At 55.3% G+C, this 12,244-nt stretch overlaps 2 protein-coding genes across 2 annotated transcripts in view; one reads left to right on the forward strand and one right to left on the reverse strand.

The window, feature by feature from the left end:
* PCDH12 (protocadherin 12) lies at nt 1-10,018 on the forward strand. Its single transcript, XM_035338455.1, has 4 exons — nt 1-3,095; nt 3,510-3,604; nt 4,568-4,719; nt 9,164-10,018. Exons 1-4 carry the CDS (start codon nt 228-230, stop codon nt 9,526-9,528), a joined length of 3,480 nt encoding a protein of 1,159 aa, XP_035194346.1. The 5' UTR covers nt 1-227; the 3' UTR covers nt 9,529-10,018.
* Nucleotides 9,401-12,244, reverse strand: part of DELE1 (DAP3 binding cell death enhancer 1) — a 21,489-nt gene continuing 18,645 nt past the window's right edge. The window contains exon 14 of the mRNA XM_035338940.1: nt 9,401-9,540. The gene's annotated coding sequence lies outside the window, so the exon portion shown is untranslated. The remainder of the gene's footprint in view (nt 9,541-12,244) is intronic.

The following is a 12,244-nucleotide window of genomic DNA, read 5'->3' on the forward strand; positions in this document are numbered from 1 at the left end:
CCTGTAGGTGGGGTTTCCATAGGAAGCACGGCTGGTCCACCTCCCGCTGCCGGACACCGCTCCCGGGCCGCGGTGGTGGCGGTCCCTCTGCTCCCTGCCACGGCGTCCCAGCCCGCGATGCCCTGCCACCCATCCCAGGGCGATGGCAGGGCAGGGGGCAGCCTCCGGACCTCCGTGCTCTTCTTGCTCCTTTCCAGCTGGTGAGTCACGTTCGGCAACGGGAGAAGATGCGGCGGCTTCGTGCATGCCCTGAGGTCCGTTCGGGGATGTGGAAGCAGCCAGGGAAGCCACCGGCCGCCGGCCGGAGCGGCGGGGCCATGGGCATCGTCAGCGGGCTGCTGCTGCTGGGTCACTCCGCTCTGCAGCTCCCGGCCTTCTGGTGGTACCTCTTCCTCTCCGCCGATGCTCAGGAGGTGGCCACGTTCACGGTGCAATACCGGCTGTACGAAGAGGTGCCGGAGGGCACGGTGATAGGGACGTTGGCCGAGCACTTTGAGTGGGGTGAGAGCGGCGAAACGGAGGAAAGCTTCCGGCTGCTGCAGAGCCCCGGGGGGTTCCCGCTGCGCGTGGGGAGCGGGGACGGCGAGCTGAGCACGGCCGGCCGGGTGGACAGGGAGCAGCTGTGCCGGCACGGCGATCCCTGCTGGGTCTCCTTTGACGTGCTGGCCGCCCGGCAGCTGGCTCTGATCCACGTGGAGGTCCAAGTGCTGGACATCAATGACAACGCGCCCCGCTTCCCCACACCTGAGCTGGAGCTGGAGATGTCAGAGAGCGCATCGCTGCGGACGCGCATCCCGCTGGACCGAGCCCTGGATGCTGATGCTGGCCCCAACGCACGCTGCTCCTACACGCTGTCCCCCAGCGAGCACTTTGCGCTGGATGTTGTCTCCAGCTCCGATGGCACAAAGCACGCAGAGCTCGTCGTGGTTAAAGAGGTGGACCGGGAGCTGCACTCCTCCTTCGACCTTGTGCTGACGGCTGCTGACCATGGGGAGCCACCACAGTCGGGTACTGCTTTAATCAAAGTCATCGTCCTCGACTCCAACGATAACAGCCCCGTGTTCGCAGAGAGCTCCTTAGCGGTTGAGGTTCGGGAGGATGCTCCGCCCGGGACCCTCCTGGTGACGGTCACGGCCACCGATCCCGACCAGGGTCCCAACGGGGAGATCGAGTACAGCCTCAGCAAGCACGCGCCCCCGGAGGTGCTGAGTGCCTTCAGCATCAACGCCCGCACGGGCAGCGTGGTCCTGAAGCGCCCGCTGGACTACGAGGAGACCCATGCCTATGAGCTGGACGTGCAGGCCAGGGACCTGGGCGCCAACCCCATCCCGGCGCACTGCAAGATCGTGGTCCAAGTGCTGGACGTCAACGACAACGCGCCCGACGTCCACGTCACCTGGGCGGCGCAGGCACCCGTGCTCTCGGAAGCTGTCCCCAAAGACAGCTTCGTGGCCCTGGTGACGGCCAGTGACCCCGACTCAGGGAACAATGGGCAGGTGCATTGCTCCCTGAGCCCCGGGGATGAGCACTTCAGGCTGAAGAGGACCAACAGCCACAGCTACCTGCTGATGACCAGCGCTGCGCTGGACAGGGAGCTGCGCGCCGAGTACAACCTAACGCTGGTGGTGCGGGACCAGGGCGAGCGCTCCTTGGCCGTGCTGAAGCACCTCACCATCTGCATCAGTGACGTCAATGACAATGCCCCCTCCTTCGAGAGGGCCGCCTACGAGAGCACCGTGGAGGAGAACGGCGAAGCGCCTACCTCCTTGCTCACCGTCCATGCCACCGACCCCGACCTGGGTTTCAATGGGAAGATCACCTACAGCATCCGGGACACCTCGGTTTCAGGTCTGGTCTCCGTCGACCCCACCACCGGGGAGGTTTTTGCCCTCCAAGCTTTTGATTACGAGCAGATGAGCAGCCTGGAGTTCTTGGTGACCGCAGAGGATGGCGGCCACCCCAGGCTGGCCTCCAACGTCTCCGTCCGGCTGGCTGTGCTTGACCGGAACGACAACGCGCCCGTTGTCACCGAGCCGGCACTGGTTGGCGGCGTGGCCACGCTGTCCGTCCTGGTTGGCACCGAGACGGAGTGCGTCTGGGTGACCCCTGGGAACGGGAGCACCCTGGGGACAGTGGTGGCCAATGCCACACCGGTGTCATGCTCCAACGCTCCCCTCCTCTTCACCGTGGTGGCCAGGGATAGAGACTCCGGTCTCAACGGGGCTCTGAGGTTTGACCTCGTGGGCGGGGACGGCGCTGGGCTCTTCGTGCTGGACCCGCTCTCAGGGCAGCTCTTCCTCAACAGCACCAATGCCACCAGCCTCGCCGGCACCCGGTGGGACCTGGCCATCAGGGTGAGCGACAGCGGGGACGAGCCCCTGCACACCCAGGCACGGGTGCGCCTGCTCTTCCGACGCCACGGGGCTTTCTCCAAAATCTCTGCCTGGGAGCCGGGGCGGCTGAGCCCACCCGTGGTGGCTGTCATCTGCTTGGCCGCTCTCTTGGGCGGGTGCCTCCTCCTTTCGGCTTTAACCCTGTCCCTGCGCAGCAAGGAGAAAAAGGACGGCATGGCCTACAACTGCAGGGAGGCGGAGGACGCCCGCAGGCAGCAGCAGCTGAAGAAGCCGCCCCGGCAGATCCAGAAGGCCGACATCCACCTGGTCCCAGCGCTGCGGGGCCGGCCCCAGGGTGCTGAGCCTCTCCAGCCCTGCCCAGAGGGCTCCCCGCAGCCTCCCCTCCACCTCACCCCCACTCTCTACAGGACCCTGAGAAACCAGAGGACCTCGAAGGACTCGGATGAGGAGCAAGGGATGTTCAACCTTGCCGCCATGCAGCGCCGGCCCTGCCAGCCCCACAGACCCAAAAATGCATCCGTGAGCCCCCCGGACGTCCCGCCGCGTGGTGAAGGCTCGGAGAAGCCACTGCTGGGAGAGTCCCTGCTGTCACCACCCCAGCCAGCGGGCGCCGCGCCGCGGGGACCGGGGCAGCCCCCACCCCACCAGCACATCCTCAGGAGCCTGGTCCGGCTCTCGCTGGTAGCCCTGGCGGAGCAGAGCCCCAACGGGGAGTTCGCCATGGAGTCGGCCCCGGTGCAGGTAGGAGATACTCCACGTCTTGTTGGAGGTGTGGAGACCCCCAGAATCTTGCCTAACCCCGGGGGAGGGCTGGAAACATGCAGGGGATGGTAGGGGGTCTCCAAATGCCCACCAGGACATGCAGGGAGCTGGGGTGGAGGGCACAGGGCATGGAGAGGAGGGGACAACCCCATGTACCTGGGGCACTGGGCATGGGGAGGAGGGGACAGCCCCATGTACCAAGGGCAGGGGCACAAGGGAAGCTCGGGGCTAGGTGAGCTGCTCGGTGCCTTGTTTTCCCCCGCGTGGGGATGCCGAACCATCTGCAGGAGGAGGAAACGCTATAAAAAGGTGGCGCGGTTCGGAGGGGACATCCTGGCAGGAAGCAGCTTGAGCGGTGTTTGCAGGGCTCAACAGGCTTTTCCTGCCTTACAGCAAATCTCTCAGCTGCTGTCTCTGCTGCACCAGGGCCAGTTCCAGCCCAAAACAAATCACAGGGGAAACAAGTACACGGCCAAGAACGGCAGCAGGTAAGGTCTGCTCTCAGCCCTCCCCTGTCTCTCTGCTGCCACCGCTTCAGCCCCAGTGGCCTCGGGAGCAGGGGCACCAGCTCGCCCCGCTTTCATTGACCGGAGATGGGACAAGCAGCGGGGCAAGGAGGCAGGTCCTGCCTCTGGAGGTGGCTGTGCTGCTCTGCTCCCACCTCCATGCTGATGTGGGTACCAGCTCCCTGCTGGGGATGCTCTGGGGCACCTCTGGCAGCTCCCTCCACACCATGAGCTCCCCCTCGACCACAAACCATCTGCCCGTCCTTGCTGGGGAAACACAGCTGTGTTCAAGCACAATGGAAAGGTGCTGTGGTGTTGCCATCGCTGGGTGAAAGCTCCTGAGAATGCCAGGGCTTCGTCACTGCCTCACCACATCCCCCTGTCCCCTCCTGCCCAGGCCAGGGGCAGACGCAGCTTTCTCCGCCTTTCTTGTTACCAGCTCCATCTGGACGGTGAGGGAGGGAGACCTGCCCTGGGCATGGGCAGCTGCTCCGAATTCATGGGGAAAGGCCAGCAGCTCCCCATTAGCTTGGGATCCCCCTGCATGGGATAGAAACCCTCCTGGGCAAGAACTGTGGAGCAGCCCCATGTGTAGCCCAGCACCCGAGCCCAATTTCCAGAGGGTCTGTGGCACCCCTGATGTCCAAGCTTTTGCTCACAGGCTTTTTTTTTTTTTTTTTTTTTTTAAAAAAAAAAAAAAAAACACACCTTAGACTAAAATGATTGCAAAAGTGGCATTTCAGAAAGCTGCAAGCCTTGGCTGGCCCAGCCGGAGGGCCGCCTGCAGACGGGCAGGGTGCGTGGAGCTGCTGGGTGACGGCAGCGGGAGAACAACGCCCACATCCCACCTCGGGGTCACTTCGTGGGGGATTAAGACCACAACCTCCAAAACAATAGGCAAGGCAGGAGCAAAAGCCTGACTTGAGTGTTCTGGGACCCTTGCAGGGCTGCGGGGCTGGATGCCGACTGCCTGAGCACGAAGGACAGCGGGCACGGCGAGAGCGAAGCTGAGGACCGCGATTCGGAGAGCGGCTTCGACCTCTCCGTGCCGCAGCTGGTGGGAGAGGAGCTGGAGACCCTCCTGGAGCCGCAGGCAGGTGAGGTGGCCTCGCCGCGTCCAGTGCGAGCTGGGGGCTCGCTGGGGCTGGCGGGACGTCCCCAAGGAACACGCCAACCCCGCTCAGAAGATGGAAGCAGCTGGCATTTGGCATTTTTTGCTATGTGCAAACTCTGCTTCCATGCTGGCCCGAGAGCCCCTGCTTTATGGTCGTCCGGTCCATGCAGTGAGAAAGAAGAGCTGTGCTTCTTGAGCCCTTTGCGACCTTCTAGGCCCCCCGAGCCCCATCAGGCACCTCTTTCCCACCAGCCTGAATGGCTCTAGTCTCATCTCCCGTTACCATCCTGGTTATTTTCTACATTCTCGCTGATTTATTTCGTTATTTGTTGAGATGCGGTGAGCAGAATTGTGCGCAGTGGTTAGGATTCACCTGCACTGGTGGTATAAGGTGTCTTCTGGTTTGGTCTTCATTCCCTTCCTGCCCAAGCTCCTACTGAACTGCTTACGGTGGCCCTGAAATCCCTCCTGTGCATGGGAGGGGGTCCGCAGTACACGAGGTGCCCTTCCCCATGCCAGTTATCCGGCAACTGGGGGCACAGAAACCCCATCAGCCATTTTCTGCTCGTGTCGCTGGGTGTTGGTGCCTTCAGCAGCTCCTCACTTTGCCCTCTTCGGGGTATTTTAGTGGGATCGGCACCACCACCAGCCACTGCTCCACGTCTCTTATCACTGTGGTGAGAAGCGCAGGTCTCAGACTTTGTTGGGACTCCACTAATGGCCTCTTTCTGGGGAAGATTTATTCCTGCTCTTGCTTCCTAGCTTTTAACTCACCTTAGTCCCTATCACAGCCTGGCTGGTAATTCAGGTTAATGCAGAGCTCAGGTCCTCTGCGAGCCTGCCTGGTGCTCTTCTGCAAGCTCAGGTGTCCTCTGTCAGCCTGGTCTCTTCACCCACCTCCTTCAAATACGGCAAGAAATTTGGAGGAAATTTGGAAAACAGTCTCGCAAATGCTGTGCCAGTTCTTGCCTGTGTAACAGGTATTCAGCTATCTGCTCATACAGAATAATTTCTATGAACCTGCCCAGAATAGGCCCACCTTTATGAGCTCAGAACCTCATGTCACCGTTTCTACCTTCTGTTCCTCCGATACTGCCTTCATTTGAAGCGGTAGTTAATGAACATCAGCTAATAAGCCAGGCAATTTCGTATCTGAATTCCTCTAGCACTCTGAGGTAGGTACCATCTGGGCCTGACATAGTCTGAATGTTCCTTTTATTGATTTGTTCTAAATCTCTTCCACTGGCATTTCCATTTGAAAGAGTTTGTCTGACTCACGTCCTGCAGCAGAGATTTCTTTGTGGAGCCTCCGTGCTCCTCTGCAGCAAGCGTAGGCATGAAGAATTCATCGAGGTTTGCTGCTGTGGCCTCACCTTCTCTGGTCCTTGCACAGCTTTTGGTCCTTCCATTCGAGCTCTCCAAGTCCACTGATTAGCAAAAAGCTTATTAGCAGCCTTTGGTGCTCTTCAGGACTGTTTATGGCCTGCCACGTTATGGTTTTATGCTCAGCTTATAACACTGGTTTATGTACTCCCCACGCCACCTGCGAGCAGGCCTTTAGCACCCAGGGAAGTAAGCCAGGGAGCGACTGCAGTAAATTCTGCACCGGGCACCTCTGTGCTGCCGTGCAGAGGGAGCTGCTTGCTGCCTCCCTGCCCTTTTGTTCCAGCGAGGAGCAGAAGAAGCGGTGCCGGGTGAGACGAGAGCCGCCAGCCTCCTCGGCTCTGAAGGGCAGCAGCGTGGGGCAGGCAGGCACAGGCTGCCCAGCTCCAGCCCACGGCTCTGCCGACCCGCGCCAGCCCCAGCGAGGGGCTCACATCTGTCCCTGTCCAGTCCTGCCCAGCAGGTAGCATCCTGCATCCCAGACAATCTGAGCTACGGCCACGCGTGGCCATAAAGGGACATCTCCCATTCTTCTTGGATTTGATACAGTACTGCCAAATTACTCAAATTCTGCAGTAAACACCGCTGGTGCAGGCTGAGGCTATGCCAGCGGAGCTTCCTGCCCACACAGTAGTGCTGGACGTGATAAAAGAGGCTGAGCTGTTTCTGTGTTGAAAAATAATCTTAGCTGTGAGCCCAGACCTTCCCAAAAAGGCAACGGAGCGCAGACGATGGAGCTGCTGGACTCCTTCCTTCTTCCCAAACACAAACAGAGAAGTGGACTTGCATCCTGAAGGAGGGAGGAAGGAAGCATTGCTTGTGCTCCAAGTATCATAACAGCTGGCTGAGGCTGTCTGGGCCTTTGTGTTACTCACAGCGGGGGGAGAGCTGCGCGAGTGGTCCGGCCCCGCCGGCTCTTTGGGTGTTTGCACCGCGAGCACTGAGCTGCCGGCTCGGCTCAGGGCTGCTATCAGCACCTCTCCCCAGCAGTGAAACAGAGCACTCCGTGGCTGGAAAAAGATACATCTTTATTGATTATAAAACAACACACCATTAAAATAAGGCAAGGAGGAGTTATCAGTCAAATTAAACATACCTAATTATAAGATTTCATGGCCACAGGGGGCGGGATGATCGGCCAACAGTCTCAGCTCTCCCTGCCATGAGCACACTGCTGTTCTGCCCCGCTCCCGAGCCAAAGCATCACACTGCTCCGTGGATTTGGTGGCTTCTCACAGACTGCGGAGGACAGAACTGTGCTGTTTTAAAGCAAACACATGGGGCTTCAGCATGCCTGGGAGATCTCTTAAGGAACAGTCGCTGCGACTGAGAGGAAATACTGAGATTGCAGAAAGAAGGCTTGCAAGTTCACCAAGATGTAAGAATTTTGGGGGTTCCACTGAAACAAAATTTAAGTGTTGTATCTGCCTTTCTCTCCTTACCAGGCTTTCACTCCCAGCTCCCCCTCGCCCCAAGCACCCTGAGGCAAAATTCTGTTTCAGAGAAAAAGGGTAACTACTTAGAGGAAGGAGACTTGTCTTGCTGACTGACCAGCCACAAACGGAGGACCACACGTCCCCAGCTCTGGCTGGTTATTGATTATCTTCTAGAAACAGCAGAAGTGCAGGAGAATGGGGACGCTGCTTTCTGACGTCACCTGATGTCAGTGAGAGCTGCAAAATGATTATAACGACACCAGGCCTTGCCCTCTGACTGGGACTGTCGGGGTATCCTGTGCTGTGTTAGCAGACACCAGCTGTTTCCCTGCTCTCTGAGCGTTTCACAAACCTGCCTGTCGCTTCACCCCTTCCAGGGGTTCGTTATGCTTTGGGAATGAATCAGTGCGGGGCTGGACAGCAGCTTCTGTGTACCGCGTCAGAGCCTGTTTATCAGCCGCAAAGCTCTACCTTAAAAACAAGAATCCCCACTTCCTTTCCTGTCGTCTGATGGGGAAGCTATTCCAGGCTCACTCTGCTATGGGGTCCTTCCTTTAATTTTCAGTATATGTTTATTCACGGACACTTTTAATCATTTCTTCTTTTGCCAACGCTATTTTAAGCATAGCGATTTCCTTTGTTGGTGCTTATCTCATCAAAATAATAGCAGGTTGCAGTCAAATCCCCAGTGAGCATTTGCTTCCTCAGGCTAAGCAGCCCTACCTCTTGGGGTGTCCACCTTGTAAGCTCAGACTTGCCCTTGTTTTCATCTCAACAGTTTTTCTCTGCACTTCTGTCATTTCAGATCCTCTTTCCCAGGGATGGGTAATCAGATTTGTATGTAATTCTCCTAATCAGGTCTTGCCAGACCTAATAACAATACCACAGATATGTCTTTATGCCAACAGGGAATATCTTGACCAACACATTGTATCATTTCATTTGCCCATTTCAGGGCAGAATCACATTACTGGTACTTAATGAGCCTGCAGCCAACGCCCACACCAGGCTCCCACTGCTCCTCATCTGTTTCCAATCGATGAACAAATACGTTATAGCTCAATGCTGTGTTACTAGTCCTCAACCACCCAGCTGTGCGTTTTATAATTCAGAATTTCATTCCAGTTCTGTTATTAGTTTTCACAATAACCCACTTCTTTTCGGTCTCAATCTGACTGTTTAGCAGCAAATTCCCACTCCCGAGTGACTGATAAGGGAAGTCCACTAGTGACAATTTTTCTGTTTGACACTTCCCCCTTGAAAGCTTTCCGTTGTTGTCTCCCCGTTAGCTAGTCCTGAACATTCACTTTCTTTGGCTTTGCTAACAATTTAGTGAAGTGCCACTTGAAACCGCAACAAATGGGAATTCAAAGTGATCCTAATGGTTCTTATATTTAAAAACAAACAGTTGTTTTAAAACAGTTCTAGTTTGCTTGGTTTTTAAGCTGCTGGTTTGAGTGATGCTGCTGGTAGTCTATCCCTAGATTTGCTTACAACCAGTGTTGCAACACCGGATCTCAGGAAGTCTCCTAATTTCTCATTTTTTTTTCTCCTTTGATCTCCTCTGCCATGCGTCTCACCAACAGTTCTTGTTTTCACTCCCTCCAGAGCTGGCCCTCAAGAGGCTGACGGCTGCTGACCCAGCATGGGTCGCGCGGCTCTCCCTGCCGCTCACCGGGAGTTACAAGGACAACGTCTTCTCCCCCGACTCTCTGCATTCACCTCAGGACGAGGAAGCTGCGAGGCAGGAGAAACCACGGACCTTTGAGACCTTTGGCAAAGGGGCTGGGTCTGACTCAAACGCTGCTGGGACAAGACTGGCCAGCACTTTCCTCTCAGAAATGAGCACCCTCTTTGAAATGATTCTGTCCCAGAAGGTCCAAGTCCACAGTGAAACAGGCTCAGGGCTTCTGCGGCAGCTGTCAGCACGTGGGAAGAGCCTTGGGCTGGACGACAGTGCTCCTGTTCTGTAGGCAGTGTGGTGGCTGTGACAAGGAGACAAGAGTCAAACATAGCGTTCTGTATCTGGGTGCACACGCGTATTTTAAGAAGTTCATAGTGCCATCCATGCCTAGACTGATCATGACAGGCGTATTTCTTCCTTTGTCTCACCCCGTCAAATTTATCCATGACTGACTTCACCTTGTGGTGGAAGAAGTTCCCTTCTCCCTGCCTGTTCCTGCCTTCCTAGCCCTCCTCCTCTCCCACCCTCCCCTTTCACTTTACAATCACACTCAGTTCACGTAACAGCAGGAGGGCCCCCTCCTCCCAGGGCAGGCAGATTGAGAGAGGGGGCTTTGTCAGATGACACCAGGGAACAACACAGATACATCCACGTGATTACAGGCAGTGCACCACGGAGCATAAAGTACCACGGTCATGGACTTTGCAGCATGCTGCAGAATTGGGCTCCAGGATCTCAGTTCTTATTTAAATAAAATTGTTTTTTTTTTTCTAACACTACCATCTCTGCAACAAGTATAGCTGACACAGGTCGGTGACTGCAGAAAGCCTGAAATGGCAGCTCAGAAAGGGGATTTCTGCCTGTTGTCTCCCACCAATGCTTTCAGCTTCTGTGCGTTCTGCCACTGTGAATTTGGCATTTTGTAAAATGCCTCAAGATCGCTACTTCTGCTTTGGCATCTCTCCTGTGGCTGCCCTAGGTGACCACACTTCCCTTCTCCCTGCTCTCTCCTGAGGCCACTGGATTTTGGAGCACAGTCCTTGCCCAGAAGCAGACAACAGATGGCTGGAGTCTGTCAAAGGTAAACTGGGAAAAGGGAAGCGTGAAAACAGTTTTGCAATATTCAGTCACAGGCTTCACCCATATGACAGGTTTTCATTTTGACCTGCGTGCATGTGAGCAGTAAGACTGTTTTGGGTTAACAGGACGTGTAGAAACGCTAAGATCTAGATGTTAGTAACAGAGGAAGAAGTACGCACAGGTGTCGTTAACTGTGGGGATTTGCTCTCAGAATGGAAAGACAACAGGGGCATGAGCACTGGGAGCGGATCTGTAGGCTTATGCAACAGCGCAGGGCTGGCACACGGGTATGGGAGGAACAGAAGTTTTAGGAGAATGAAAACCACAGGTAAGCACAGCTGGGTCGTGCACACACAGGACTCTTTTCTCTGTGCCATAGCTTTTGCCTTCCAACTAAGACACAAAGCACAGATCAAACTTGGGGCATGCTGGCAAAGCGGTTACACAGGTGAGAGCAGAGTCACGCTGTGGGAACGAGGGTAAAGCCATCACCTCCACTGCTAACAGCACCGCTGCTTCCTACAAAAGATGCTGAGAAGGGGCTGCCAGCCTCCCCTCCACCACAGCGCAGGGCCAGCAGTGCTTTACACACACTGCTTTCTTTCCCTCAGCATCTTTACGTTAACAATACGGCACTGAGCTCTCCACAGGTACTGCAGTTCACACAACACAGGTTTCTCCAAAGCTAATTTGCTGACAGTGGGGCTGTTGCACCAGGTGTCTTTGGGTAGTACTTTTAGATCTCATCTTTACTGCTAAGTTGAAAAAGAACGGGCAGCACTACCAAGCAGATGTGATCTGGAGCATCACAAGAACATCCTACCCATGCACCTGGAGGTTACCGTGCCCTGATTTTACCACGCACATGCACAAGCCACAGCAGCAGAGAATCATACACATAATTTAAAGAAAAGTAAATTAAAAAGTTTTTTTTTTTTTTTTTTTTCTTTTCTTTTTGTTTTCTTTGTTTTTTTCCTCTTGCTCTTGGGACCGAATAGCAAGAGCAACGTGGTAAGATTTCCCCGGGTGGACTTCTTAGTACCCCAAATACCCACTGTTGTATTTGGGTTTTCCCTGAAGTGCTTTACAGATGACCCCATCTCTGGCAATAAATTACACTGATGGGTTTACCCCAGCGTGCTTGCACAGCCGCAATGCTAATAGGAATGTCTTGCTGTTTTGTTTCACAAACAAAACAGGCTCTTGCACCAAAACAATGACAGGGAGCCAAATTCTAACTGAGATGCAGCTGTGCAAGCTATGAGGGTGGCATATCTGTGACTGTGAGGAGATGCAGCCCTACAGGACTCCTCTGCATCTTGGGAATGCACACAGAGGACAAACACGGCACAGCCTTGCATATTCCTCTGGTGCATTGCTTTGATGTGCCTCTCAAAGGACAATCTTTACACAAAAATACATTACGGTAAGCAGATTTAAAAGGAGACAAATTCCTCTCTGGGTTCAATTTCCTGATTCTGCAAACTGCTTTCAACTCCCCCCATCCCTTACCCCGTCCTGTCCTGACCACTGCGTAAGCATGCTGTGGATTATCACAGAATAGGAAACCCACCCGAGGAATTTCCTGCTAATTGTATCCTGCTTGATAAAGGAAATGGTCTAAGAAAGTTTGGTCTGGGCAGAAAGACCAGACTAGAAGAACAATCTGAGCTATCAGATGCATTGCGCTCTCGCCGTGCCCCTCCCTTGCTGAATGGAGACCACAGCAAGTTCAGGATGGGGCCGTTGCCTTTGTTTTCCAGAGCCTGATCTACACAAAGCACCAGAGCCACACAGCTACAGGAAGCCGGACAGTTTGTACAGATGCCCTTGAACCAGTTTAAACTTGTGTGGACAAATGTCTTTTTCCGGATTCAGCTGCCCCAGCGGAAGAAATTATCATACCAGCTGCTTGCCTCTGCCTG

The sequence above is a fragment of the Oxyura jamaicensis genome, chromosome 13 (assembly GCF_011077185.1).
Source record: "Oxyura jamaicensis isolate SHBP4307 breed ruddy duck chromosome 13, BPBGC_Ojam_1.0, whole genome shotgun sequence".
Classification (NCBI taxonomy): domain Eukaryota; kingdom Metazoa; phylum Chordata; class Aves; order Anseriformes; family Anatidae; genus Oxyura; species Oxyura jamaicensis.

Bases quoted from the DNA above. Each gene is read 5' to 3' on its own strand.
- PCDH12 (XM_035338455.1), top strand. From the start codon at position 228: ATGCGGCGGCTTCGTGCATGCCCTGAGGTCCGTTCGGGGATGTGGAAG. The intron at 3,605-4,567 runs GTAAGGTCTGCT...GGACCCTTGCAG, and splicing joins ACGGCCAAGAACGGCAGCAG to GGCTGCGGGGCTGGATGCCG. The intron at 4,720-9,163 runs GTGAGGTGGCCT...CACTCCCTCCAG, and splicing joins CCTCCTGGAGCCGCAGGCAG to AGCTGGCCCTCAAGAGGCTG.